The 27,571-nt window shown below is 46.6% G+C and overlaps 10 protein-coding genes across 10 annotated transcripts; 3 read left to right on the forward strand and 7 right to left on the reverse strand.

The window, feature by feature from the left end:
- Window positions 1-156: 156 nt before the first annotated feature.
- On the forward strand, window positions 157-2,294 carry C8R40DRAFT_1059409 (uncharacterized protein; the record flags this gene model as incomplete). Its single annotated transcript, XM_046225262.1, has 6 exons — window positions 157-232; window positions 289-505; window positions 561-655; window positions 708-1,606; window positions 1,662-1,889; window positions 1,938-2,294. 6 exons carry the CDS (start codon window positions 157-159, stop codon window positions 2,292-2,294), a joined length of 1,872 nt encoding a protein of 623 aa, XP_046080499.1.
- Window positions 2,295-2,530: 236 nt separating this feature from the next.
- C8R40DRAFT_1216814 (kinase-like domain-containing protein) lies at window positions 2,531-6,158 on the reverse strand (the record flags this gene model as incomplete). The annotated part of the gene is made up of 8 exons (XM_046233233.1): window positions 2,531-2,810; window positions 2,866-3,746; window positions 3,858-4,040; window positions 4,125-4,224; window positions 4,296-4,361; window positions 4,498-4,616; window positions 4,731-5,875; window positions 5,926-6,158. The coding sequence occupies 8 exons, from the start codon at window positions 6,156-6,158 to the stop codon at window positions 2,652-2,654; spliced, it is 2,886 nt and encodes a 961-aa protein (XP_046080500.1). The 3' UTR covers window positions 2,531-2,651.
- Window positions 6,159-6,390: 232 nt separating this feature from the next.
- Window positions 6,391-7,941, forward strand: C8R40DRAFT_1130885 (mitochondrial carrier domain-containing protein). The gene is made up of 4 exons (XM_046229190.1): window positions 6,391-6,616; window positions 6,666-6,821; window positions 6,881-7,056; window positions 7,113-7,941. Exons 1-4 carry the CDS (start codon window positions 6,542-6,544, stop codon window positions 7,672-7,674), a joined length of 969 nt encoding a protein of 322 aa, XP_046080501.1. The 5' UTR covers window positions 6,391-6,541; the 3' UTR covers window positions 7,675-7,941.
- Window positions 7,942-8,438: 497 nt separating this feature from the next.
- On the reverse strand, window positions 8,439-10,797 carry C8R40DRAFT_741926 (guanine nucleotide binding protein, alpha subunit). Its single transcript, XM_046236071.1, has 13 exons — window positions 10,501-10,797; window positions 10,412-10,455; window positions 10,329-10,361; window positions 9,792-10,273; window positions 9,675-9,727; window positions 9,553-9,618; window positions 9,423-9,488; window positions 9,304-9,363; window positions 9,207-9,250; window positions 8,979-9,159; window positions 8,837-8,922; window positions 8,750-8,783; window positions 8,439-8,685 (listed from the first exon to the last, which is right to left on the reverse strand). The coding sequence occupies exons 1-13, from the start codon at window positions 10,694-10,696 to the stop codon at window positions 8,636-8,638; spliced, it is 1,395 nt and encodes a 464-aa protein (XP_046080502.1). The 5' UTR covers window positions 10,697-10,797; the 3' UTR covers window positions 8,439-8,635.
- A 1,545-nt stretch (window positions 10,798-12,342) lies between these two features.
- On the reverse strand, window positions 12,343-12,916 carry C8R40DRAFT_1059606 (uncharacterized protein; the record flags this gene model as incomplete). The annotated part of the gene is made up of 3 exons (XM_046225274.1): window positions 12,343-12,419; window positions 12,510-12,741; window positions 12,770-12,916. The coding sequence occupies 3 exons, from the start codon at window positions 12,914-12,916 to the stop codon at window positions 12,343-12,345; spliced, it is 456 nt and encodes a 151-aa protein (XP_046080503.1).
- A 3,294-nt stretch (window positions 12,917-16,210) lies between these two features.
- Window positions 16,211-17,536, reverse strand: C8R40DRAFT_1130909 (uncharacterized protein). Its single transcript, XM_046229191.1, has 5 exons — window positions 17,172-17,536; window positions 16,924-17,018; window positions 16,783-16,867; window positions 16,579-16,705; window positions 16,211-16,525 (listed from the first exon to the last, which is right to left on the reverse strand). Exons 1-5 carry the CDS (start codon window positions 17,298-17,300, stop codon window positions 16,443-16,445), a joined length of 519 nt encoding a protein of 172 aa, XP_046080504.1. The 5' UTR covers window positions 17,301-17,536; the 3' UTR covers window positions 16,211-16,442.
- On the reverse strand, window positions 17,392-19,803 carry C8R40DRAFT_741876 (uncharacterized protein). The gene is made up of 9 exons (XM_046236069.1): window positions 19,676-19,803; window positions 19,509-19,622; window positions 19,409-19,459; window positions 19,230-19,347; window positions 19,024-19,167; window positions 18,082-18,953; window positions 17,914-18,016; window positions 17,719-17,855; window positions 17,392-17,660 (listed from the first exon to the last, which is right to left on the reverse strand). The coding sequence occupies exons 1-9, from the start codon at window positions 19,722-19,724 to the stop codon at window positions 17,602-17,604; spliced, it is 1,647 nt and encodes a 548-aa protein (XP_046080505.1). The 5' UTR covers window positions 19,725-19,803; the 3' UTR covers window positions 17,392-17,601.
- A 921-nt stretch (window positions 19,804-20,724) lies between these two features.
- C8R40DRAFT_1059464 (uncharacterized protein) lies at window positions 20,725-21,175 on the forward strand (the record flags this gene model as incomplete). Its single annotated transcript, XM_046225266.1, has 4 exons — window positions 20,725-20,757; window positions 20,809-20,891; window positions 20,946-21,037; window positions 21,090-21,175. The coding sequence occupies 4 exons, from the start codon at window positions 20,725-20,727 to the stop codon at window positions 21,173-21,175; spliced, it is 294 nt and encodes a 97-aa protein (XP_046080506.1).
- Window positions 21,176-21,395: 220 nt separating this feature from the next.
- On the reverse strand, window positions 21,396-24,883 carry C8R40DRAFT_1176744 (RNA dependent RNA polymerase-domain-containing protein; the record flags this gene model as incomplete). The annotated part of the gene is made up of 10 exons (XM_046232561.1): window positions 21,396-22,107; window positions 22,181-22,587; window positions 22,644-22,685; window positions 22,737-22,843; window positions 22,923-23,562; window positions 23,615-23,766; window positions 23,822-23,921; window positions 23,975-24,445; window positions 24,504-24,731; window positions 24,788-24,883. The coding sequence occupies 10 exons, from the start codon at window positions 24,881-24,883 to the stop codon at window positions 21,396-21,398; spliced, it is 2,955 nt and encodes a 984-aa protein (XP_046080507.1).
- An 844-nt stretch (window positions 24,884-25,727) lies between these two features.
- Window positions 25,728-27,448, reverse strand: C8R40DRAFT_1176745 (uncharacterized protein; the record flags this gene model as incomplete). The annotated part of the gene is made up of 3 exons (XM_046232562.1): window positions 25,728-26,183; window positions 26,239-27,095; window positions 27,163-27,448. The coding sequence occupies 3 exons, from the start codon at window positions 27,446-27,448 to the stop codon at window positions 25,728-25,730; spliced, it is 1,599 nt and encodes a 532-aa protein (XP_046080508.1).
- Window positions 27,449-27,571: the final 123 nt, after the last annotated feature.

Consider the following 27,571-nt stretch of genomic DNA (forward strand, 5'->3'; position numbering starts at 1 on the left):
CTCCCTGATCGCGTTTACGTCAAGCACGTGTGCGTGATAAGCGCTCAATATACTCTCTCGGAGTCTCATCGTCATCGACCATGTATGTCAACTCCACTTACTCGGAAAGAATTACTCGGAAAGAATCCCTTGATACTCTCTTCTGTTTACACTGTAATGGCCGACTATATTCGAAGGATCGTCTCAGGTAACAAGGCTCGATTCAAAGATGGGAAGCTCAACCTTGATTTGGGTGGGTTACGGACTTCTCTCTATACTCACTCACATTTATCAAGTTAAAATTTATAGATCTGGTATACGTTACTGACCAGGTCATCATTATGGGCTTTCCAGCTGTAGGTATTGAAGGCCTTTATCGTAATCGTCGCGAGGATGCAAAAAAGTTCTTAGACCATCGACACGGAAAGAACTATTGGGTCTTCAATTTCTGTCCTCTCAAAGAAAACTTCTATCCCGCAGATACATTTGACGGGCGAGTTTCTCGATATCCTTTTCCTGACCACCAGTTAGGCGGAAGTTTCCTTCTTCTCCTCTTCGATTTCTAAATCTATAATGAACAGTGCACCCCCGTTAGCTATCATGCCCCTAGTCGCTCGTGAAATGCGGATCTGGCTTGATGGTTCATCTGAGAGAGTAGCTGTCCTTCATTGCAAAGGTGAAAAGGCTTTTCATGCGATACGGCAAATTTATTCATATACAGTGTTTAGCTGGAAAAGGCAGATCAGGAACTATGGCCTGCGCCTATTTATTATCCTGTGATGAGCTTGCTTCACCTCCTCGTTTAGAAAGAAACTATTCACGTCGAGAATGGGCGAAAATACGTGCGGATGAGACCATGAATGCCATCCCAGACTCGGAAGATTCTTCTCCAGATAGACTTTCTCGCGCGGTGTTAGCTGAAGAGACTTCCATCGATTCCCCAGTTCCAGGGTCAGTCTCGCCTGGACCTGATCAGCGCCAGAAAAAATCATACGCTGATGCTCTCGAGCATGTTCTCAACCTCCACACCTCCCGTCGAATGAAGCCATCGACTTCCGACTCTGACAAGGTCAAGCAAGGTGTCAGTATTCCCAGCCAGCGAAGATTTCTCTACTACTGGTCTTTGTTGCTCTCCCGCGAAGCACCCTCCCATCTGTGGGCAACTGAACTTCTCGTCCCTTCACCGAATCAGGATACCATCTTGAGCATGCCGGTCTCGCAGAAGAGCCCACGCCCAAAGGTTCGCCTCACGGAGATCAAAATTAGGATGAAAGAAATTTCCAACATGCGCGCAAATCTCGTGCGGGCAGCAAACGTTGTAATAGATAAAACAAATATGAGCAAATCCCCAGCCCAAACGGATAAAAACACGCATGTCTGGGTATCTCTTGCCCGATATGACGATGATTTTGTGGAAACGCTGGAACGATGGGAGAGATACACGCGAATGGATAGCGCGAGTGACCAGGGTTATATGGGGCGACGTGAACCTGGGAAAGATCATTTCGGAAAAGAATCTTTGGGTGAGCTGTTCGTTGACGGACGATGGGACAGCAAGAAAATGGTAAGGAGCTTTGCGAGGATGGGTGCCGATGAACAGTCTTTCGTCAAAGACTACACAGAAGAGGTATCAACATCAGCGCATCACGATTCAATCAACCTAATCAAAATGTTCATTACAGGGTGGCAAAATCAGGACATACGTCCTGCATCCTTTGTCGGAGAAGATTTGGAAGGACTTTCGACAAGAAATCGAAGGGAGCGAGAAAGAATACACCGTAAAGCCTGAAGACATCGATATCCCTGCTTCAGAAGCAAATTCCATGTACGACATCACTCAAAACGTGAAGGAGAAAGGCGTTGTACTTGATGCCGGAAGGGAAGTGCGGGTGAAGCTATACATGGGTCAGGTAAGTGACCTCGCATCTGCTCTTTCGCTACTTAGATACCCTTACAAGGTCTTCATGGGCTGGTTATGGTTCATTCCGACTTTCCACATGTCTCAGCCTCCGCCGTACTCAGACCTGTCTCAACCCCAACCATCCAACATTTCATCAAAGCTCGTCCTCCAACGTAAAGAGCTGGATTTTGCGTTAGGAATAGGAAGCTCCATCATAGACATTGAAATTTCTCTCGACTGGCTGAAAGAAACCGAAGTTGAGACCGTGCAACCTCCCGCACGAGTAAACACAGAGGATGAAGAGACTGCTCCTGAGAAGGTAAAAGAACCCGCTGGTATTGGAGCGACGATCGAAGCGATGGCCGCGGGTGATGTGGCAGGAATAGTCGAAGCAACACAAGCCGCAGAGGATTGAGTATCGGACATGATGCTGTAATTTACCTTCAACAATATTTTTTTAATGTGAATATTAGAAGGATTGTGATACTTCCACCCAGGTCTGCACGGAGTTCTGTTCACCCATGAATGCATGAATTCAACGTCAACCGAAACCCTTGACAGATTATACAAAGAAGTGCAGAACTGTTTTCCACAAGAAAGACGAAAGCCAGTCCATCGACCACGATATCGATGATTTCATACCGTTGGAACATCTATTGAGATCTATTCACCTCATCTCAGCGCATCCCTCATTACGGCGCAGCACATGCCAAAAGCCAATCACTCAAGAGTACAATACAACGAACCGTCCTGTTTAAATTTTTTGAATTGTTCAAGTAGCGCCTCTTCCCTTGCCTCCACGTTTGGATTTGCTGCCTCCTCCTCCTTTCCCCCCTCTTCCGCCCTGATTTCCTTTGGGAGCTGAGTTCAGGGTAAGTGATACATTGGCGGGGTTGGGTATATTGGTAGATGAGGATGTTGGAGTGGTCTTCTGCACGTATAGAAATCAGAGAGGAAGAAGGTACAATTGTAAGACATGCGCTTACAGGAAATTTGCCACCTGTAGAGGGAGCCGATCCCAATGTAGGGGTAGTTTTAACAGGAGAGTCCATTGCAGCGTCCTCGCCTTTCCCCCCGGTATCCGGCTCTGTACCACCAGATTCATTCGACTCTGACTCAGGTTCAAACTCCCCAACAGGTTTCAAAGCATCCACCTCGGCCTGCTCTTGTGCTGTGACCGAATTCTTGGTTTTTGTGGATGCCGTCGACACGGTCGATGGGGTGAGTTGAGCTTCTGGTCCGCTAGGTGCAGGGACAACGTCATCGTCGTTCGTCACAGTCGCGTCTGATACTCTATGCTCCAATTTTGGAGCTTTCAATCGAGACGGCGAAGGCGATGTAGGCGGACTCGGAGGTGTAGGGGTTTTTGTCCTCCCTCTAATCTTTTCCCCACTCACCATTGAGTTAGTGACAGATTGGGGATTCCTTCCTCTCTCTATCTGATTCCCCTTGTCCCTTTCTGTGTCTTTTTCAGTAGAACGACTCCGACTCCTCTCTTCCGATGCCTTCTTGATCCGCATCCTCTCTAACCGCTCCAGAACATCAATTTCCCCTTGCACGACAAGTCCCGCGAGCCAGGATGCACCTGGCCCAGTAAGGGAAGGGATTGAGGGAGGTGGGTGGTAACCGTGATGGCTTTGACGAGACGGTGAAGGATTTGAGTGCGAAGAACTCTGGGAAGAATTATTGGAATGAGTATGGTAGGACTGGCCAGACGACGGTGGCAAGCGACGTGAATATGATGAAGGGAGACCCAAAGCGTTTGCAGTCACTGCTGTTGCGGCGGAAGGCGTTATTTCGTACGGCTCGTTCGAGTCGTCTTGGTCATCGTTTGAAAAGTTTGACGGTTGTGATGGTGTTGAACTATCTATTTGAACATGTGAAGCCAAGTTGTATGTGGTCAGAAGCAGAACGAAAGTAGGGTGGTGATAGATGGTCCACACAAGATTCCGATTTACAAAAGGAAAAAGATACATACCAGCTAGTCCACACCCAAAGATCAACATATCTCTTGCCCCAGCCCTCTTCTCTGGGCTACCAGCCAACATCGGATTCAAGAACCCTGACAGATGCGAAGCCGCACTAGCAGGGAAAAGATACTTGTCTGATAGAACGGAGTGAAGAGGCCAGAAGCGGAGTTTTGAAATATGCCGGAGGTCACCTAAGTGAGATAGAGCGGGAATGAAAGGGAGGGGAAATGAAAAGATAAATTACTAAGCCCACTCAGTTGGGTGAAGATATTTACCTTTCCGCGTGAAGAACTCCCCACAATATTTTCCACCCATAGTTAGAGAACTCGGGAGAGTACCCATAAGCTCCATGATTTGTGCGATATGATCGTCGTCCTACGGTATCAGAAAAGGATAGAGGACTACCGGGTGAAAAGTTTGTTCCTCAATCAAAGAACGAGGTATACCTTTGAATACCTCGAACCACTTGCCGGATCAAACAAATAGTCTCCACCTGTTATAAGCTCGAATAACTAGACCATTAAAGGAGATAGTCAGCACAATATGAAGGAATTCAGTATGTGGACGAAGAGAAAAAAACAGATGGACAGTTAGGATCCACGGCGGGATTTGCATTCCAGGTCCCATATCAGCTTGGTATACACTCACCACACACGCCAAGCTCCACATATCAGCACTGGTTCCCCATTTTGCGCCTAGAATGACCTCGGGGGCACGGTATTGACGCGTTTGAATGTCGTCGGTGAAGTGATGTTCGGTCCATGTAGCTGATATGAGCAGAGCAAGGATCGTCAGCATTACGGTGCAAGAAACACCTTCAAACAAGGACGAAGCCTCTCCTCGGAAGTGAAAATAGATAAGTGGATAGGGGTCAATCTCACCATTTCCCAAATCAGCAATCTTGACCGTAATCCTCTCTTCAACCTCCATCTCTCCTGCCATAGCGCTGACGCTGTCCTGCACACGACCCATCCCATCTTTTGTGATCTGCATATCCCTTCCGTTGAATGGAGGAGGTTGTGCTCCCGGTGGCAAATTTGAATGCGAATGGGCAGGCAAGTCGGAGGCATTTGAGGAATGAGAGGGAGCTTGTTGTGTCAGTAAGGAAACTTTTGGTAGGACCTTTTTGGACTTGTGAGTCGAAAACTCCAACACGTCTTCTGCGTCATCTAGGGTAGACGACTTATCCAAAGATACATTTCCTACGCCTTCAGCAATTTCTTCCGCATTCGAACGGCCTTCAACAGTGGACTGACCCGGGCCCTCGGGATCTATCTTGCTCATACCAAAGGAAAACTTATCAAATACAGGGCCCGAAGATGTCGAACCACTCGTGGATGAGTATATTGACTTGGGGAGATTCCCGCCCGCGGATGCTAGGCTCGATAAAAAGCCAGTACTTCCAAAAGAAGAGGATGGACTAGGAAGTGGTTGCGAGGATGTAATTATTAGACTTTCGGACCGAGGAGTCTGATTTCCTCCTCTGCCAGTTGACGGTGGGACACCAACTACTCCCGACATCCGAGCCGGAGACGGATTCGATGAAGAATCCGTAGCAGAGGCATTAGCCAGCTTGGATTTGGCCAGCTCTGCCTGGATTATACCCTCGACATCGTCGATAGCAATGAGCACATTTTCAGGTTTCAAGTCTGTATGGATGACACCGCAACAGCGGTGCATATAATCCAAGCCAAGGAGAATTTGCTTCCCTATTTGCTTCACCAATCCCATCGGAACGCCTTTACTTTGGTGTCTTTTTATTAATCCCAGCAAATTCTCTCCCAAGACTTCAAAGACCATACAGATATGTGTTCCGTTGGGCCCACGATGGCGGAAATGATCGAGGAAAGAAATCACATGCGAGCGGCCGGGGTGCAAGAGAGAGGGAGAAAGCGCTCCCGTCTGTGCAGTTGAGGATGGTGTGGAGCTCGTTATAAGGCGTTGCAGAAGTTTAATCTCGTCCAAAGCAGTCTCGGTATATCGAGGCGCAGATTTGACGACTTTGAGTGCTACATGACGTTTCATCCTGGTTCAAACAGTCAGGGTCAAGAACCTGAACTGGTAGCTTTGGCTGACCTCCCATCCCAAGCCAGCCAGACTGTACTAAAATGTCCCCAACCCAGCTTCCTCACTACCACGTATCGACCTTCGCTGAAAGCATCACCGATATGCACCGGATGATATCCTCCTTTGACATAGTCCTCCCAATCTTCTTCGTCTTCCGTGACTGTCGATTGGTATGATTGGCCAGAAGGAGAGGAGGCGTAGGATTGAGATTGACCAGAGTGGTGGGAGGCATAGGAAGACATCAGAATAGAAAGGGGAGGATAATGCCGTCGCGATCCGTGAAATTTGTCGTCGTCGTCGTATACTGCGACAAGATGGAAGTAAAAGAAAGAAGAGATAAGCGGATTTGGACCGATTAGGTTAAGATCCGGTTTTCCCATCGGACCTCCCGGGAACAAGCTTGGTCCGAAATCCCGGATCACGCGATTGCTTAGACGCTGGTAAAATTCTTGAGCGCTTAAAACACGGTCCGATCAAAGTACCAATCGCTTTTTTTCCTCCGATCTTTACAGCCGCTCTCATTCAGGCTGTAAGCCTGTATCACTGCTGATTTTGCTTCATATAAAATGCTCTGTTGACAGCTTCAAAGCCTATCCTATACCCAACTGCTTTGTGTAATACCACTATGGATGTTCCCAACGAAACTTTGGCTACGATGCCAAGCCATGTCCGTGTACTAAAGGATATCACCTTTGGAAGTGTAAGCCCAATATGCCAAGTCTCCAGGACTTCATATTCACACCGCATAGATCGCCGGAATGGTCTCCAAAGTGTTTGAACATCCTTTTGACCTCACAAAAGTACGGTTACAATCTCAGGTGTTAGACTCGTCTGCTCGATTCGCAGGCCCAATAGACTGTTTAACGAAGACATGGAAGAATGAAGGTATAACAGGTCTATATCGAGTGAGCATGGTCTTCAACTGAGTTAGGTAGTATATAAATTGACAAAACGCCTTACACAGGGTCTTCCCGCACCAATTGCTGGCGCAATGGTCGAAAATGCCTCTTTGTTCCTGTCATATAGAGAACTTCAGAACCTTATCAGACGTGTAACACACCAACCCGACTCGCAGAAGCTTCCTCTGCACCAACTAGCTCTCGCAGCTGCCGGATCTGGAGCCATAACAAGCTTTCTGCTGTACAACCTCCTTATGTTGATCTCCTGATACCTGTTTATCTAATATTGTTTTCCAGCACACCGATCGAACTTGTGAAATGCAAGATGCAAGTTCAGATGCTGGTATCACCTCCATCATTGTCCATTCCACATTCTCTTCCAGGCCCATTTACAGTGTTCGCGTCAGCATTTCGCAGTTCCGGATTCACAGGCTTGTGGTTGGGTCACACGGGCACGCTCATTAGAGAGACCGGGGGCACGGCTGCGTGGTTTGCAACCAAGGAGTACGTCGCGTCTCTCCTCCTCGCACGGCGTGCTGCAAGTAGCCAAGACCTTCGTCCCTGGGAGTCTGCATTCTCCGGTGCCTGTGCAGGAGCAGCTTTTAACCTTGCTTTATTCCCAGCTGATACTGTGAAGAGTGCCATGCAGACCGCGGAGGAGCTCCGACCATCATCCGGCGCCCTGAATCAGACATATCGGTATTCTCCGCCCTCGTTTTTTGGCACGTTTGCCCAAATGTACAAAGCCCAAGGTATTCGAGGATTGTACGCTGGGTGCGGTGTCACTGTCGCGAGGTCAATACCAAGCAGCGCCATCATCTTTCTTATATTCGATGGGCTAAATAAACGTTTTGGATGATTGGTTGACGTAGCGAATCGTATCCATGATCCAAGCGTCCACTTTGTTTGCGCAATATGTCTCTAGGTATACTCGTTCTTGTGCGCGATGAAGACAAAACTCGACTTCGTAGAAGATACATTTCATCGTGATGATTCGGATTCCAACTTATTAGCGAACTTCTGCCAAAAGCTTAAAACTAAGTAATGCGGCTATTATGTACGCCTGGGTATCCATTTGTATACATAGTGTAATACGCATCTATGATAATTATAATGTGCTCTCAAATGTGTGGATTTCGATGATGAAGAATAGACTATAGTATAGGGCCATGGTAGATCTCAAGGACTTCCTATACTCTATCAACCCCCCTTCGATCCCCCGGCCGCCAAGAAACATCCCCCTGCTGAAAATGTATAGGATGTATAGTCGGCTATAGTCCCCTGAGTCAGTCTGCGACGCAACTAGCTTGGGCCCCAAAACCGGACATTCAATGAAGCAGGTTGATCCATACTACCCCTATTTAGCCCAGCTTCTGTACTGGAATCGAGGCCGACAAGGCCGCCGTACACGAATTCTCCGGAGAACGTTGAGTGGGCCAAAAGCACAGCGAAAGTTGAGCCACTGTTGTAGGCGAATATGAATAGAATGACTGAGGTGGGGTAGGATGTAGTGTATTATGATCCTGTGCGGCATGCTAGGACACAGATGAATATCATCTTGTAAACATACGCGTTGGCGAGATGGTTTCCATCGAGGTGAATGAAAGTGGTGTGCTAGATAAACACAGCACGTCAACAGCTGAAAGAATGTTTGACTCGGTACAACAAAGTGGGGTCAGCATCCACATGAGTGCAAAAGATCTACGGCTAACATGTGGAGCATATGGTCGCATTCAGGTATGCCAACGATCACTGTCATGCAAAAAACAAGTCCTCGGGAGATATTTACACCCACCTAAATTACGTAGCGTTCGTTAATATTACAATATATTAGTTTGAGAGAGCGTCTTGATAAGGATGAGTTCTTGAACTGGAAAAAAAGCATCAGTGAACAGAACAATTGTGCTCTGAAGCTCGGACTGAGCTCGGCGTACTGTGAGTGATGACCGTAGCGGTTGCCGTGGTATCCTAGGAGAAAACACGTGAATTTCCCACAACATCATCGTCAAAACGAAGCATACTATAGCGCAAGTCAGGTGAGGATGCATCTTTCGTCTTTTGGTGGGGGAGTGCTGCTTATGCAGGGCCGTAAACATGTCCAGAAGATCTACAGCAGGAAGCTTACATGGAGGTAGCCTCAACAAGGAATTCGAAAACACATACATTTCGAAACGGCCTCGGTTTCGTTGGGCTTATCTCGATACGACGTGACATATTTGCTGAACTGCACGCCAGCCTTCAATTGTGCGTCGAGAATGTCAATTTTGTTGAGCAGAAGGATTAGATCAACCGAGGCCAGCAACTTATTGCTGCATATCATGCGCCATAGTTTCATTGAGTCGGCCTGCCAGATGATTTAATGAGATTTCACAAGCAGTAGAGGAAACGCACCAGCCGATTTACAGTCTCGTCTTCGGCGAGAGCTTGGTTAAAGGCTTGAAATTATGTCAAGCTAACAGGTGTGGGTCGAGGATGATCGAGGACAAACCAGAGACTGGGGCAAGAAAAATTATTACAGTCACTGTGTCAAAGAACTGGGCCCAAGCAGCTAATCATTGAATGACGGATCAGACGAAGCATTATTGAAAATCATTGGAAATCACGAACCTCTTTGACTCCTGTCACCTCCAACATCATATACAATCCAGTCTTTGCCGTTACCGTTCTCAAAACCTGGGATGAATTCTTAACATCTCTTGATTTCATATTGTAGCAAAAAAGCAAGTTCCTGACGTACTGCTTTCCATCGGTATACGATGTTCTTCTGGACCTATTGTGCTGACTCGGGCTCGTAAAACATCATCTAGGTTTTTCATGAATTTCGCGCTGAAGACAAATATCTGAATACGCTTAACGCACCTGGGGTTGGAAGATATTCTTCTGCGGATATGCGTTGAACGTCTTCAAGGAAACTTAAATACAAAATCAAGATGAGTAAATGAAGGTGGCGTCAGAAAAAGAAGGAGAAGTGCGTACAAGCCAGGTTGGTCCTTGAGTGAGATTTCCTCTTGCCGCAGCTTCTCCTGGACAATAGGATTTTTCCAAAGCGTGATAATGTCGTCTACACATGCATTGATGATCCTACGATTCTGTATGTCCTCGGGCGAGGATAAAACACCGGGTTGGCGGCGGAATTTGAGTAGGCCTTTCCAACCTGCACCTGATCGTACAGCTATTTCAGGAGCTTTGGCAGGATTGTAATGAGCATAGGGCGTGTCGATATTGGTTGATTTGTGATCGTGGTTCACCGTGTTTGTTGATCCAGATATGCGTTGCGTCAGCGATGTTTCAACGGATTTGAGAGGAGCAAGACTGAAGATTAAGCGGCGCACGCTATCATCAAGGGGTAAAGTGGAGGTCGGAGAGGTGGAACCAGAAGATCGTGGAGAGAGCAAGTTCAGTATAAAGTTGACTGAGCGAACGAGATTAAGATGGATGACTGGACGCCATAATTCAGCCTAAAAAAGTTGTCAGGTTCGCAGGAGCTCTGGCAAACGATAGATGATGGTATACCTCAGCGTGAAATACACTTGGAGAAAAATGAAGCTAGAATAAGTCCCTCAGCAAGATGCTAACTGGCAAAGACCAGAACGCACCTGCATGTTCTTCAAGATCGTTGACTTCCCGGATTCGGCTTGACCTGTACGGACGTTAACAAAGAAACTAGAAATATGTTGAGACGGACCGAGAAGCAGAATTTTTGCACCGTGGATAGTTTTCTTCTTGTTTTCTCTTTCAACATTTAAAGCGAGGTCGATGGCGTCGCTGACCCGTTTGGCCTCTCTCTCCTGCTCAAGCCTGACATTCCTGTCGTCGTCGTTTTCGTCTGGTGAAATTGGTGGTGGCCACGCAGCCTCTGGATCAATTCTGGCGGCGCGCATTTAGAGAATGTAGGGATAGGCTGTAAGATGTAGAATATGGAGGTGGGTGTCTCAGAAAATGTTTTTTCTATAGATAAACACAGACATTTAAGTAGGTAAATAAGTACCTTAGCACCAATTGACGCATTGATCGGCTAAAGGTCACACGTTATGAAAGGCTGAAACAACTTGACGACCCTGCGCTCCGCTTCACGGAAGATACGCCACTTTGCTTTGATCCTTCAGTACAGTAAATGAAATAACATGTCACCCGCACCTGCACAAATCTCCCGGCTCTTCCCAGGTCTTCCATGTTCTTCTCCGTTGCTTCTGACAACGGTGACCAAATTAAGGCAGAAAACTGATCTCAATTGCTGTTGGAAAAGTAAACTGACAAGGTCCCATTAAGAATCGGAACCAGCAGAAAGATCCAAATGATTCAAAGGATATCAGTTTGCCCACTCCTGTTGAAGTTGAAGGAACAATCGGAATACGGTGTGAGTTTCTTTTTTTAATGTATACTTAACTCTTCCTTAATCTCCCGGGAACTTCGGGGACTCCGCAGACTATACCTTCAAGATTACCTCTCGTATCAGTCCCGTAATCTATATAACTAAACGATCGTAGCAGTGAGATTTGTCTTGTCCTCCAGTGTTTTCTAGTCCCCAGCGACACGAGGCGACTTGGATGAGCTCGGATGTCTACATAGATTCTTGGATCCCGGTGTGTCAGCATTTCGGTAAACTAACTTGTACTGACATGGATCGACATGTTGCTGTGTCAGTCATGGCATTCACACTGATACCGAATGTCGAGGGTGACTGCAGGTGACTACAGTACTGAAGCCAATAACCAACAAGACCAGAAACGACAATCTCATCGTTGTATCATCATATTCAAGATTCAAAACGGCTCCTGGCCTGGTACCGGACTTCAAGAAGGTAATGCTTTTTACTGCTTGCGTTCTGTCTGTCTCCACCCACCTCACCAAGGTACGCATAGCTGGCGGACTGATTGAGTCTCCAAGACGCACATCCTGGATATTGAGAATTCGATATTTCCAGGCTGCTCTGCTAACGCTTGACCCGATCAGTAAGGAGGGGCCCCCTATTAGTTCATCAGTTTCCATCCACAAATCTGGGACGATGGACATCTGCAATAAGTTGCCAGCAACAAGAACGGTTTCTTGTACATATACAGTACTTACCGCATAATTACGGCGACAGGTAAGGATTGAGTAGTAATACTATATAGTTCCAACACTAAAAAGTGTCTACTCAAGCAGATTCGTAATGTGGGGAGTGCAAACATAGGAGATGAAGGTGTAGGTCGATAGGGCTTGAATGTGAATATCAAGAGAGTAGGTGGTAATGATGGGAGGAATGGAAAGGTTACCATAGCAAGTAGTAACAGAAAAAAATTGTACAGCAAAGATGGGATGAATGCGAGCCCGGAAACTGTCATGCAAATGACAAGTACACATGTACATGGAGGAAGCAACAATTACAGTGAACAGCATAAATGATAAGTAAGTAAACCATGATGTATGGGGAGAGGAGGAAAACTAGCCAATATGATGCATGTAATAAACAAAGGACAAGTCATTGGAGAATAAGCACATTATCCAGAGGAAGCAGATTCGAGAATAACAGTACCAAACATTAATCTCACACTGGATCATACCCCATAACGAAGACGACTTCCTCTTCCTCTTCCTCTTCCTCTTCTTCCTCATCAATTTCATCTGCTTCTGATTCAGGGTCTCCGTTGTCACTTCGAACATGGCGCATGACCGCCTCTTCGACGAAGCTCCTCACCTTGGACGTGGAATCACCGGAAGAGGGTGTTAACGGAAATTCGTGTATAGAATCGACGCGGCTGGTCTGCGCATCGGGAAGAACAAATCGCTCCCATTCCCCTTCCTTCATACGAACCATGTCCCCTTGTACTTCGACGACGCTTGACATGTTCAAGACGTCGCGAACGAAGGATTCATCGTTCGTAATTTGACGGACGCGGTTGAAGGAGGCAATTAATGGAATGGGCACCCAACCATGAGAGTCCATCTGACAACAAATAAGTGGTTGTAACAACGAAAAAAAGATGCTGAGAACATGCCTGTTGCCTCAAAAAGAAGTCTTGTGCCAGATTCTGTGGGCTCAGATAGTACTCCAACTGTCCTAGCAAATAATATACCGTTGGGTCTAGCGCAACGGATAATCGAGATATAGGCGCCGGCATCGGGGCTCTGAACGAACTATCTGAATCTGATACAGGTGGCGATGCAGGTTGGAAAGAACTGTCGTACCCCCTCGGGAGAGGAATATACGTATGAAGCCCATGATCAGTAGGAGGAAGCGGCAGTGGCTGGAACTGCGGGGGAGGAGTGAGAACAAAAGGCGTTTGATGATGCTGAGACGAAGGATGCACATAAGTTCCAGGTCGAAATTCACTCGGTGAGGACGCATAGTTTTCCCTCCCTCGATCTGTATCGTACCCATACAAACCGTGGACTGGTCCTCGTCTGGATCCACGAAATCCACGACCGTAGCCTCGGCCGCCCCGCCGTGGAGAATAACCCCCTCGGTCGCCACCGTACCCTGCATATGGATTGTTGTATGAGTACGACCCTCGTCTACGACCGTGACCGGTCCCGTGATAAGAGTGATTGGGCCCACTGAAATACTGGTCTACGGCAAACGACTCTTTGACCCCCATGCCATTCGCCTTACGTTCTCGTCCGAAACCATACCCAAAATCTCGTACTACCCACTCGCTTCCATTATTGAGTCCATGCGGACTGAAAGCCCCAGGCTTAAATCCTCCGTCTTCAGGACTTCTCCCTCCTCTGGCATCACCTGGGCCATTCATAAGAAGCGTGGGTGATGTCGACGGTCCAGTTTCAGCACTAAAAGGACCTAAATGTGTTAAACTGGGATGCGGGGGTATTGGGTGTGGGAAATTAGTGTGTATCGGCGCTAAGGAAGCCAAAGTGGATAACGGTATCGGTGGAACTGGTGCTGGAGCTGAAACTGGTACAGCACCAACAGGTACATACGCAGGAGGTAATGAGGGCCGTGGAGGGGTGACCAGATGAAGATCTGAATTATTGGATTGTTGACTGTGGTTGTACGTTTGGGCGCATTCCTTTTCGTCTTCGTTGAGGTCTTGCTCCCCGTTACCGAATCGTCCAAAGCTCCATCTACCACTCGTTCCTCTTCCGTTCTTAGCTGAAGTAAACCTCTCCATCAAGTCGACAACTTCTGCGTCGGCGTTTAGCATTGTCACACCCGCACTTCGTTGTGGAATTGCACGCTTTTTGCCCCTTTGTGCACTTCTTTTCTTGAGGCTTGATGACCTCGTCTCCCTCGACCCCGCACCGACATAGAATGAAGATCGGGGCGTAAAAGACGCACTGCCTATATTCATATTCGTATCACATCCATCAAAGTTCCCAAACACGACTCTCGTTGGTATTGGTTGGATAACCTCTATGCTTACCGGTGCCGATATCGGTACATAGGCAGATGGGTTCGAAAGATGAGATTCCGCGAAATGAGTGGGATAGTGCGTCGGCCCATTAATTGGCGATGCAGGTCTATATTCGACCGGATAGATCATGGACGAATGAACCTGACGGCCGTAGTTCGGTGTCTGATGACCACTCCCAGTAGGAACCGGCCAGTACATTTGAGCGTTCGAGCGAGCGATACTCGGAAATCCATGAAAGGGATATGTAGAGGTATAGGATGTCGACAAACTCGATGTTAAATTTGACGAATGGGAAGTGAGCGGGGCCAGAGATTGAGGTAAATTCTGCTCCGTGGAGGGAGAATACATTGACAAAGATGAAACAGACGGTGATTTAATAGGGTCAGAAGGATAATGTCCATTGGAAAAATACACAGGTTGTACGCCAACAGGCAGTTCGTGAGGCGAGGCTTCTCCAGTTTGAAGATTCTGACTCGCAATGAATTTGGCCTGTTGTTGCTGTTGCTGAATTTGAACAGGAAAAACCGAAGGTAATGTCGACGACACAAATGGTGGGACAGTATAAGTGGAGGCAGACGGTGTGCGCTCAGCTTTCGAGTTTGATGGTGACGAAGACATCGTATGGGCTGTGCTCCTGGACTCTTCCGTTTCTTGAGGAGGAAGTCCGATCTCTCTCGGGAATGCAGGACTTCCGTGCGCACTCCCCGCACTACTGTGTATACTACTAGTGGGGTTGGATGTGGTGCCACTCCGCGAAATTGACTTCCTGTCGGATATTCCTGTACCTCGTGTCAACGACATTAGCTGGGACAGGTCACGAGATTGTGACTGATTTCGAGAACGAGAACGAGATACACTGTTCATAGCGCTTTTGATATTCGTTTGGGTTTTAGCTTGCCGGCGGGTAGTAGACGCTGCATCCGCAGCAGCTTGCAGTTCTTCAGCAGGTATCGGAACCCACCTTGATTTGGATTTAGCCCTAATCGATTTAGAAGAACTCAAGCTCGCGTTTTCCGTATTTTCGTTTTCTGGAACACATGGACAGAATAGTTAGTGTTCGAGACGAATAGAAAATTCATTCGAGTAGAAGGTGGTAGTTTTGCTGAACAAGAACGGATAAAGTGAGGAGCCTAAGGAAAATGAAATACTCACCTTGAACGACTGATACCTCTTCGTTACTCAATTTGCCTTTGCCTTTATCTTTGCTCGGAGAGGACAGACCGACGCCGACCTCTGGCCAAGCATTTGAGTTCCGCAAGTCCAATGACACTGGCCGAGACGGTGACGCAGGAGTTGGTCGAGCGGACCAGTTATTGGACGTTGGTCGCACCTTGGCAATAGATGGATCGTTATCTTTCTTGATGAAAGCGCTATTTGTTGTCGATGTTTTCGACGATGAAGAGATTAGCGTGAATGCAGATGATACAGAACCTCTATTCATTCTCTGTTCCCAAACGTTGACCGAAGGCTTCCGTGTTGTTATCCGTGACACCTCTTCTTCCCTTTCCCTTCGCTTCTTCTGCTCCTGCTGACCGCCGTTACACTCGCCATCTGACTCGACGATGACCGATGAATTTGAAGTTGTGGGCGCGGTTATATCAGCATCTACGTCGGTACTGCTCGAAGATATCACTGTACTACTGCCAGGGTTGCTGCTGGTGCTACTTCTGCTGCTGGCATTGGATGAAAAAGATGATGAGGTCGATGTTGATTCCGGTATCGACACTGAGATTGCGAGGACCGTATTCTCTATCGGAGATCGAATATTTTGTGCATTCTTTGCACGGTCGGCATAAGAAAGCGATATGGAGGCCATCGTTATAGTCGATGACTCTGCAGTGGTGGTTGAATTTATCTCGAAGCCGTTTGTAGAGCCTGGGAGGACCACGGAGCTGGCAAGATTTTGGATGGACGAAGACGAGATATACGAAGAAAGAGGAGAATTCTGGAGAAAATTACAAAGGTTGACGATGTCCTAGCGGTCCCGGGTCCACAGCAGATAGCCACTCAGAACAAACTTTGTATTAATACATTATACGAATGTGTGAGATCTGTGTGGTCTTTGGTCTTGTTTCTTTCACAAGCTTAAGCCTTTTGTCACTTGTCGACAAATTCTTGAGCTTCTGGTGCTCATACCTGCTCATACAAAGCTCTCAAAAATCACCCTTCTCAGTATCTCGCAATAGATCCCATATAATATACATCCTATCAGTTGAATATTTAGAATCGTTATGGAAAGCCCCACGATGGGGGAAAGGCAAAGCGGCAAAGGCGATCAGAATCCACGACGATTAACAAATTGCTCGAGATCGTGCATTGTAGCGACGCCAATGACGAATTTGCGTTGGAAATCAGTCACTGTAAAAATTCAGTCAACAAATAACCACGACTGCTCCGATGAAACCACATACCAAGCGCAAAGATATTTGTCTGTAGAAACTGCTCTAGCTCATTCAGCGACGTTAGCGGAGTGATCAGCGTATATGGTTCTGAGCTTGTTCGTTTGAACTTGATCATGTACTGCGAAACTTTGTCGCTCTATAGCGAATCAAACATTCCACATCGTGAGAAAAACCACAATGTATGTTTGGAAGGATGATAACCACTAGACATACAGGTTTTGCCTGGCCAGATTCCCAAAGTTGCTTCAGCTTCGACACCTCCACGTAACCTAATGGCCTCCGATCCTTGTTTAAAACCCTTCAACGTGATCGTCAGGTAATAAGTATATGAAGGACTGTTTGAAGAACACTCACGGTATATGTGAAAAATCTCGATCATACGCGAGCTCGATGACTCGCGACACTGGTTCCGTGAAGGGTAGAGCAAAAGCAGGCGAGAGTTGGAGGTCCTGATCGTGAGCATAGATGTCAAAGTATGCAAGATTCGGCAAAAGGACATAATGGTGCACGATTTATATCGGTACCAAGAAATCCACAAATGGAGATTACAAAAAAGAGGCCCAGATCAATTGCGTGCAGCATATTAGTGACAAAGAACTTACTTCAACAACAGCGCCACGATATTTGTCGGGCGAATTCGACGAATTTAACGGTAATAAAGGCGGTGATACAGACATCAATGAGGATCCAGGCGAAAGTGCACTGCTACTTGGCATTGTCGTAGCGGACATAGCGACAGATAACAAGGAGGTAAAAGAGATAGGGAGAAAAAAACAGAGTAAGACTCAGTAAGTCAGTAGTAAAGCTATACTTGGGCTCAGCTACTTTCGGGGCGTCCAACGTGAGCAGCACGTGGTGTAATTCATCGGCCGAGCCAAAGAGGCTTCAAGCTTCAAGTTTCAATATTCAATGGAATTTGGGATTGGATAGGAACTGGATATAAGCTCAGAGATCTATACAACGATGAGGTAGGGATATCATAGCAATAGCCTTCGCACTTATAACACAGCCCATCTCATCATCGTAGGGGAATCATAAATTCCAGACTGGTCGTTTCCAAAAAAGATTTCGCCGAGTAGAGGGTATAAATCCTATACACAGCAGAAGCCATGAGAAAAGTCGAAAGATAATTTGAATCGGAACTATCACCAAAAATGACAACAGGGCCCCAAGCCGCGAGTAATAGTGCCACATGTTGCGTCCCGAAGGGTGTAGGTCGTGTGCGTCGTGAAGTAACGTCAACCAAAGTAGAGATACAAGCAAGAACCAAAGTCAAAGTAAATGAGCTGACAAACCAGATGCTCAAGACCCACTGTTAAATTGAAAACAAGAGAGAAATCTTACAGTTGAAATATAACAATACGCCACAGCGCGGGTCGAATCTTACTTGCATCCTCGAGTGCTGAATTCCGGGCTAGTGGAGAGATTGTGAAGATGGGTCTTCTACCTGCAAGAGCGGATTGGGCTGGTCAGTTGAAAGAATGAATGGTGGAAACCGGGATATGAGCCCACCGCTAAACATTGTCGAAGGATCTTCTTGCAGGTGTTGGGGGGTATAGATACTGGGACTATTTTTCGCCCCGGTCCTGCGTTCATCAGCAACTTCTAGATCCCCTGCCTCCTTCCTAAATTCATACTGATTCTTCCCATGCGACCTCACATAGTCCAGTTCAGCATCGACGTAATTCAAATTAGTTTCGTTCCGAGTATCGCATTGTGTCCAATCTATCGAACTAACATCGTCGTCATGGTCATTCCAATTCCATCCCGTAGTAGGTGAGTATCGCGCTTGTGCCTGAGCAGGGTGAGAGCTTTGGAAATGATATTCTGGATTAAATCCAGCCAGATAACCGACAAAGTCATGTCCAGGAGACTCTCGTGGATTGGGTGTCCCGGAATTACTGGGAGGGGCAAACGTCGGGAAGGCAGAAGACACAGAAGATCCAGTGTCGTCCTGGTTTTCGAGGGTTGATGAATGACAGGACCCTAGCGGATCATGATCATCGTTGACCGGTGAAGGAGAGAATGGTAAATGGAATTGGCGGGCGGAAAGTACTGGACTGGATAATCCAGGATTTATAGGTGCTCGTCCAGGAGAGGCAGCGTAGGCGTCGGACGGTGACGGCGAAGATATTGCGCGAGGAGTAGGTATTGGCGTTGGTGATTTCGAAGGGCCAAGAAATTGCCTCATGTCCTTGCGACGAGTTCGTTTGTGTGGCAGTGAAGTGAGATTCAATGAATTGACACCGTGGTCGGGGGAATCGCAGTAATGCCCAACAGTACGTTGTTGGATGCGAGACATTCGGACAAGTGCCATGAGCCCAAGACAGGAAAATGGTATAGAAAAAACGAGGGGGACGCCAGCATACGAAAGGAAGCGCACCCTACAATCGTAATCAATTGTGATAGTTAAGTCGAGAGATATATATGAATGTGGTGTTGAAGACAACGCACCATTCAGGATCAGTCGCGTCACAAGCAAAATCGTCAACGGGCTGTACAGCATCCAACTTGAGGACCGCCGTTATCTGGGCAACAGATGCTAACAATGGAAATACAATGAGGGTAAGGGTATATATTGGATGCCAGATGAACGGTCTAGGTGGTAGAGAGCATGAGCACAAATGGTCAGAGCATGTCCTCGCAAGCTCAGGTCTTACTTTGAAGAAGCCAGACCACAAACTCCTGGTCTCAAGACGGCCAGACTGGTTATCATCGAAAATGTCGCAGAGACACCGGTTAACATGAAGGAAGCGAGTCCGCTAAGGAGCGTTTGAGCTAGGAAAACGAGAGAAAGATCTGTGAAGGGAAGATGGGATGCAAGATAATGCCCTATTACCAATGCAAAAAGAGCGAGGCATGAGGGAGGGATCCATCCTCCAAATTAAACCTGGTGATTTATCAGGCTCTGAAGGGTTCGCGAGTAGAATGTTACGCACCTAAGCAAAATATTCCCTGTAATATAGTGCACCCAATGCAATATAGTAATGCGAGCCAATGCGAGCGGACGGCGACAGCGAATGCGCTCAGTACAGCCCAACATGATAGTAATCCTACGGCATTGTTCGTAAACACTTGTACGCAGGCTCTATAACTTGTTACACACCAGACAGCGATAGTGAAAACCAGACTATCTTGAGGGCATATGGGAGCATGTTCCAACCTCCACAGCCAATAGTGCCAGTGAATACTCACTGCGGAGGGGCTGAGCACGAGCTTGACACGAGGAAGTTCAGCAGAAGGAAGTCGGGGAGTTGCTCCGAGAGAATGTATCGACTTTGTATCCAATTTTTAGAGGGATCACCATCAAAAATCATCTGTTGCAAGTTCCCAGGTTATCGGCCCTTGAAATAGCGTTGAGTGATTTGCATATGTATACATGACTTGACCAGGAAGAAAGGAAGAAGGGAAACCGGTCTGGTGGTCCATGCAATAAAGAAAGCGACCTAGATGCAAAGATGAAGAAGTAGGGGCTGTAGGGCAGGGAACATTGGAGATGAAGAAGTGAGAAAAGATAGAAGTTCAGGCCCAAGCTTAGGGATGATAGCCGTAGACCAATAAAAGCCATCAGTATACAGACGCGGAGGAACAGCTCAATATGGTCGAATGTCCGAGCAGTGTTGTTAGGTGTTAGTTGATGCCTTTCTACTTAAGCACTCTCGAATCGCATTTAAGAACTGCATTGGATCCGGAGATGATTGCCAGCAGGTCATTCGAGAATCGAGAAGTTGGAACCTCGCAATGGCGATTTTCGGAAATATCAGTGAGATCTCCGCAACTTCGGGCCCATAGCTACTTATGAGGACATCTTGGGCGATTCTTCTGTGAGGAAAAAACGAGCATTAAAAATTAGGCCTAGGGTAACTTCTGGTAATCCCCTCCCTCTAACGTTCGCTACTTGCTTAAAGCCGACAGCCTCATAGAGGGAATGCCGTTCAGCCTCAGAGCCGACTTGGAGAAACCGCCAAATCCCGAACTTCGAGAAGCTGAACTTGTCAAAGACGATGACATGGAAGACGTTTGGCAGCGTTTGGCGCTTATCCGTAGGCGCTGGTCCAGCCCAATTGACGATGACGTCTGAGAACACCTTTCTCTTCTACACCCATCACTGCTACATACTACACAACAACTTCTGTAAATTCATTTCAACTCATCATGGTTAAAGCTTCAGACGTTGTCCTCATCTTGGTGAGAGGAAGAACAATATCTTTGATCAATTACTGAGCATGCATTCCTCAGGTTGCTATTGTCTTTCCGCCAGCTGCGGCAGCCTTCATCACAGGCTGCAGTTGTGACCTGCTTATCAACATTTGTCTCACTCTGTACGTTTGTTAATACTCTCTAGCTCCCTAAAAATCTGAAGACTAGTTGTCCAGTCTTGGGTATCTTCCTGGGCACATTCACGCCTTTTGGCTCATTTACAAGAGAATGCAGGCAGAGGAGCGCTACGGACGAGGGGGCTATCACTGTGCGTTCATTTTACAAGTATTCTTGTATCACGCTCATTGAATACGCCTTAGACATCGGAAACGGAGCATACCAGCCTTATCCTCAAGCTGCCCCATCCCAACCGGCACCCGCTCCTTATTATGGGGCTACTAATTAAAGAAGCAGAAGCAGGCTACTCAGATTTTGAAGTCGCAAAGAAACTGGTCGCGATGCGCACATATCAAATCCTGGGTTCATCTTGGCGTAATGTATGGTTCAAATCTGCATATGATCTTATGTACTCCTTTCTGCGGATGTAGTCCTAGTGGTACGGTTTAGTCTACACCAGGTCTAAACACGATATATTGTTTTTAATATACAACTTTTCCTACATCTTCCTATTTTCGGTAGTCATTCATCGACTGTAAACAAACTTTATAACCACCAACCGCCTGCGCCTTTATCGTGCAGAGCTCACGAAACGCACGATCGAAGGGAAATTGAGCGGCAGGTCCTCCACGACGGATAGCATAAATATAAGCATAGCTAGCACGCAATCTTGCTACTGCGGTCGGTTCCATCAATGTCTTCAGGTTCCGTGGACCAGGAAACGAAATAAAACGCTGCGACAAGTCGCGAATCTTATCCTGTCGAACCGTAATAGGTTGCGAGGTGAAGGAACCTGAAGCGGGGTTGACATATGTCTCTACTCGTTGCTTGTACATCGCCTCGACATGATTGGAGATGTCGTTGAGATCGCCGACTATAGCTTTCTCGCTTCGTTCCCTAGCCTCATTGCAAAAATTCTGCCAAGGGAAGACGAGATCTGGGTCTGGACGGAGGTTCAAAGGAGCGTTGCTGAAACGATTGTCTACTTCAATCAACCAGTAGTCACGCTGCTTTGCTGCTTCGATGTGAAGACTATCCATGATGAACTTGGGAAGATCTTCCCCACGTTGTAGAGGGAGATCGTTGCTGCTTATCGATGCTTTCTTCTCTGTGATTTTGTATGAAGGTCCTAGGGGATGCGAGTATAACTTGCGATCAGAAAGGTATGTTTCTGACTTGATCCGATATCCTGTTTTTGCTGAATCCAATACAAGACAAAATCTATCAGTGATCTCGTCAGTGATATCCAGATGAAAGTGCTACGGCAATTTCGGGGGAAAATCCTTCGACTCACTTGTAGGCGAGATTAATTGACCTCCAATGGGCATAGCCATACTCATAAACGGCATTCTCATGGAACCGAGAATAATCGCCCACATAACATGGATCTCTAAGAGATGAAAGCAAGTGATCCTGTAGCCCACCTTCAACTTGATCACCCATTTTGTGCATGTCACTACAAAACTGGGCAACTACTTCCTTGTCCATTGCAAAACAGCTCTCTATACCCGGAGGGGCCTTGGAATACTTTTCGTCAGCATTAGTGAAAGGCTTGACGAATGATTCATCCCAGATAACAAGAAGTCTATCCCCGTCAAAATCACCACCTCCGCAGTAATCAATCAGTCGACGATGCCCTTGAATAGAGCAGACAACCACATTAACCATATCTGCAAGAGCTGGGTGCTGCACCGCAGTGACCTGGGGTGGAAGTTTAATCATGACAGAGCTAGGCTCTAAGTGTGCAGATAACATACCTTGCGGACATCGGTTGGTACTTTACACGGATTCCGTGTTATCTGTAAACATTTTATACTCACATTTTCGAAATCAAATGAGATTACACATACCAACACCTCCCCAAGAATAATATCAGTCTTAATGCCATCCTTGTTGACAAATTCCCTTCGAGAGTTCTTGAAATAAATCTGGTCAGGGCCCAGCACATCGAAAGGATCTAACAATCAAGTCATTTTCTTAGTATTAACGCTCACCACATCCACATGAGTCGATACAGTGTTGGGAACCACACGCACCTGGGACAGCAAATGCACTACAACTCTGCGTAAGAACATAATTGAATTTTGCAGCAGCAGTCTTGATTTTAGTCTTGACGCATTGCTTCAACTTGTCCCTCAAATACGGTGAGTTCAGAGGTGTAAATCCCGAATCCAATAGTTCCATGACGGTTTCAGCAATAGACGATGGGCATCCGGAGAAAGGATCCGCCCACCAGGGTTGTGAGCTGGTTTCATGTTTTATACCCTCCTCATCGTCCTCATCGTCCTCGTAACTTCCATAGCCTCTTACTCGGCTGTCGGTGGGCGACACCCTGGCTTTCCGTGCACCAATTACGCCCTCGGCAGCCTCGACAGCTTTCCACAGTTTAGGCATGGCGTCGGGACCTTCCCAGGCGGTGAGACCATCGACAACCTGTTGAAGACGCTGTTGAAGTAATCCAATAAATACCGATGCGGGAACACCGTTATGGTGCAAATTCTTGATAACTTCTTCTGAGAGTTTTGCGGGAGTCTTGGTGTGAGAAAATCTCAAGATATCCATCGTTAAGTGCGATGGGTCTAATAGAACAGAGGAATAGCAGATCTTGATCTGAGAGGACCGGAGTACGACTTGAAGATCTTCAACTTTATCATGATTGGCCAAAAGAACCATACCCTGCGACATTGGAATTAGATTATGCAGAAGAAATGACGAAACGCGTTCATACCTTTGCACCAGCCAAGCGAAACTGGATGGCCGTCGATACTTCTGATAATTGAAGTCTTTCTCGATAGGTTTCGTGAATCACCTTGTGCAAAGCAAGACTTGAAATCCCACATCCATCTGTCATATTCGAGCTGGGATCTGATGCGTCTAGAACTAAATAGAGTGAATATTAAGGAATATATCACAACAAGCTCGAGCAAAGACATACTTATATCTGATTCATACGTGATCTCCTCTTGCTTTAAGCGCGGTCCTGGGATGGAGCTCGAAAGACCAAGAGCTAAGCGTGAAGCCCACTTGCATAGTTTCTATAATAAGTGCTGTCAGTGACAACAAAATTATGAAGAAGTTGTGAGATGACCTGATGGCTATTATATTCTAATGGATTGAGCCACTTGATGAACTCGTACAGTGATAGCCCATCGTCAGTATGGGGCGAGGGATTCAAACTGATTTGTTCATCAAGAAGGATCTCGTTCGTTTTGAAGAGGAAAACAGTATTGTCCTTTGCGAAAAAGGCACGGAAGACATGGTTCCAGATGACGACGGGACGCTTGAAAAACAACACTAGGTCATTCTGCTTTGCGTAAAAACGTTTCGACGGGATTTTGACGCGAAGGATACAAGCCGAGCCAAATCGACGCTGAATTTTATTCGATGGACCCAAAGTAGCTTTCTCGAGCACGATTTTCTCACCAGTTTCTTCAAGCTTTCCTACAAAAATGATATTTCCAGCCCACCAGCCGGGGTATTCCTCGTTGTTTCCAATGCCTGCATAGAGCGGATCCTTGGCAAACGCTTCTTCTTCCTTATCTAATTCTTCCCATGGAGCCTAATCGAGTTTCACGGTTAAGCAAGATACACAACTAGAGTTCTTGAAGCTGTCTCACAGTGGAAGCCACTTCATGTGTCGAAAGATTGCGCAAGCTGCTGACCGAAAATATTTGAGAAAACAAGTATGAATGCGTAGGTATCTGGTCTTGTGGTAAATTCGATATTAAATTCTGGAACTTAGACATGGAATCCGGGTTGCTTGCTAGGGTACGGGCGAGTTCGAATTGGATCCCGTACGGGATCCGTTTTTGCTCCATTGTTTGCTGGAATATATCATTGTTGATCTTAGAGGAACAAATGCTCAGTAAGAGGAACAGCAATTATAGATGCAAGCACTTACGATAACAATTGGAGGGTTTGCATTCAATCTTGATAATTTGTTAGGTCTACCAATATCGGCAACACTGTCAGGTCTTCCCCGCTTCAGGTTTGTCATAATTTTTAGAAGCAGTAAAGAGTAACAGATCGCTTGCACTACAGGTTAAACGCAGTCGTTGAAGGGAGGGGTGAAGATCGCGTTGGCTGCATGTCATTTTTTCTATCTGCACCGAAAAGGAAATTTCCGTTATTTTCACTCTACCCTAGAATCAAACCCAGGCTAGTACCGATCAATTCTGAGGAATCACACCCACCGAAGATGTGAAAGAGCTTCTCACACTTCTGGAGTAGTTCCAGACTCCAGAGTTGTTCGGAATATCCTTAATCCCTTGATCAACTTCTAAATAGTCCTCATTACCTCCGGCTCATTACACTGTACCGCTCTTTTTGATTGAAGCTGCCTGAAACTTGCTGTGTAAGGTTGAAAAAGTCCTTGATTCTGGTTCACTGCCCAGTAGAGTTCTAAAGTCCTGTGCACAACTATCATCCAGTGTTCAAATTACTTCCACAGCAGCATCGGAAACCTGGAAAGAAGACGCAGTCAATGGTCTCCGCGGTACTAGTATTCAATGCTCACTGAGAAGGTTCAAGAGGCACACTTCTTTTGCAAATCAAACACCGCAATGATTTTCAGAAATTTTCGAAGAACATGAAACGACTCCTCCTCAATGGGACCGTGTCGATTCTTTCCTTTCCTTTCCTTTTCTGTGTAGATGCAGCTGTAAGTGTAAATATACATAGCAAAGTTGTACCAGTACAAAAAAGGTGTTTGAAATAGTATGTGAAATGTAACTATTTGTTTGGGAGACGGGGATACGACGAAAACAACTCCAAAGAAAGAGGGACACACCAAGAAGAAGTGCACATTCATAGGGGGAGGAAACTAATGCTCTCGAAGGAAATCACGACAATGCATCCCATACACTCAATCCTGTGAAGAACACTCCTAATGAGACCAATGACCCGATATACACCACTGTGTGCACACCAGCTTTAGGCAGCACCAAATGCGTATGTAAAAGCGAAAGTACGATTTGCAAGATGGTCACAACCGGTACGCCGATTGTGAGCACATGATTTGACTTTTTCAAGTTAGCCGGAAGAAGTTGAATAGATGACCAAGGCCATGCTGATGAAATGAAGGTTTCGAGAGAAGGAATAGAAGGAGAGTCGGAGGTAATGACGTATAGCGCTGAATACTTATCCGATGAGAGCACATCGGGACCGGTATTCATTGAATACCACGACATGGAAGAGATTGTAGATCGAAGGTATGCGGAAGAGAGAATGAGGGTAACGCCTAGTGAGAATAGAAGGGCATTGGCGCGCTGTAAGCAAGATATAAAGGCAGGTATCCGCTGGTAATCCACTGTTTAGTATGATGATTTTTTTTTGAGCAACAATGAAACGTACGATGAAAGGTATACCGTAGTATTTCCCGAGTTCGTCTCGCGCTCTTACAGCCATTAGCTGGTCGATGTCGTCTTCGACCTGTAACTCGAGCGAGGTTTCGAGGTCGATATCCGACGCCCTCGACTCTCGCTGTAGTAATAACGGCACACGCTCCAAGTTCGAGGAAGCATCTGCATCCGAAATTGCAGTGGCGGCAAGACCTCTTAGAGGAACACTCTGAGCAGGAGATGTATGTTCACTGGAGCCAACCACGAAAGGAGCTAGAGAAGGTTCAGCAGTGTAGGTAATTTGGTCTGTGGCTCCATAAATTCGCCCGAGTTTGGTAGCGCCGTCTTCGATTTCGATGATTCGTTCTTCCTCGTATATATCATTGACTAGAACATCACGATATAACGCAATATTCGCGTATCCTTGTTTGATAGCGACAATTCCCTCCACCGCAGCCCAACCTAAGGAAACCCACCAAACACGTCTGAAGGCTGGATCGCGCCAGGTGGGAGTGTCGTAAACGAGGTAATGAGGAATAACGAGAATAGGTATTGCGAGAAGGCGAAGGAAGAGAGAAAGGATTGCGTGTGCCACCGTTGATAGCATTGTTGAAAAGCCGCCATGAGATAGCCGGCAGCTGGTGCATATTAAGACGGAAAGACTGAATATGGGCGTTCTCAGCAGATACGATAAACACCAGAGACCCGCCGATACGAAGAGTTCTGGAAAGGGAAATGGCAGTACAGAAGGGTATTCTGGTGTTATTTGAAGCGGATACACCCAAATCGGGAGTAGTGCCAGAAGAGCAAAGAACGCCACAAAAGACAAGGGAACAAATGTATACAAAACCAATAGTCTTCTGTATGATCCTGAATCAGTAAACAATCACACTGCTTCAGTCTTCCGTATGGGGTCTCATGAGAAGCGAAATAATACCTCTGTACAATCCCTGACTCTCGAATTCTTCATCAATTTCATCAATATTTTCCTCTTCATCTCTTCCATCAAATTCAACAGAACCATCTTCCGGTACACGGTCAAGGTAGCCAGAGCCAGAACTGTCTGCTCTGAGTCGTTCTGGACTTGTATGAAGCCTGGTTATTGACGCAGGTCTGGTGTCGGCCTGCATGTAATGCCCAGTAAAAATGTCAGATTCGGTCGAAGTTTTTCTGGACCAAGGTCGAAAGGAGGCAGCTTTCGCAAGGCTGAAGCGAACAGACATATTTTCTCAGGAGCTGTGAACAATGGTGAACAGTGAAGTGAAGGCAATGGAGCTGATTTGCATGGAGGAAAAAGCCGGGCCTGGTGGCCTGGTGGCTATTGGAGAGACTGCGATTGACTGCGC

The sequence above is a fragment of the Lentinula edodes genome, assembly GCF_021015755.1.
Source record: "Lentinula edodes strain Le(Bin) 0899 ss11 chromosome Unknown C8R40scaffold_55, whole genome shotgun sequence".
NCBI lineage: Eukaryota > Fungi > Basidiomycota > Agaricomycetes > Agaricales > Omphalotaceae > Lentinula > Lentinula edodes.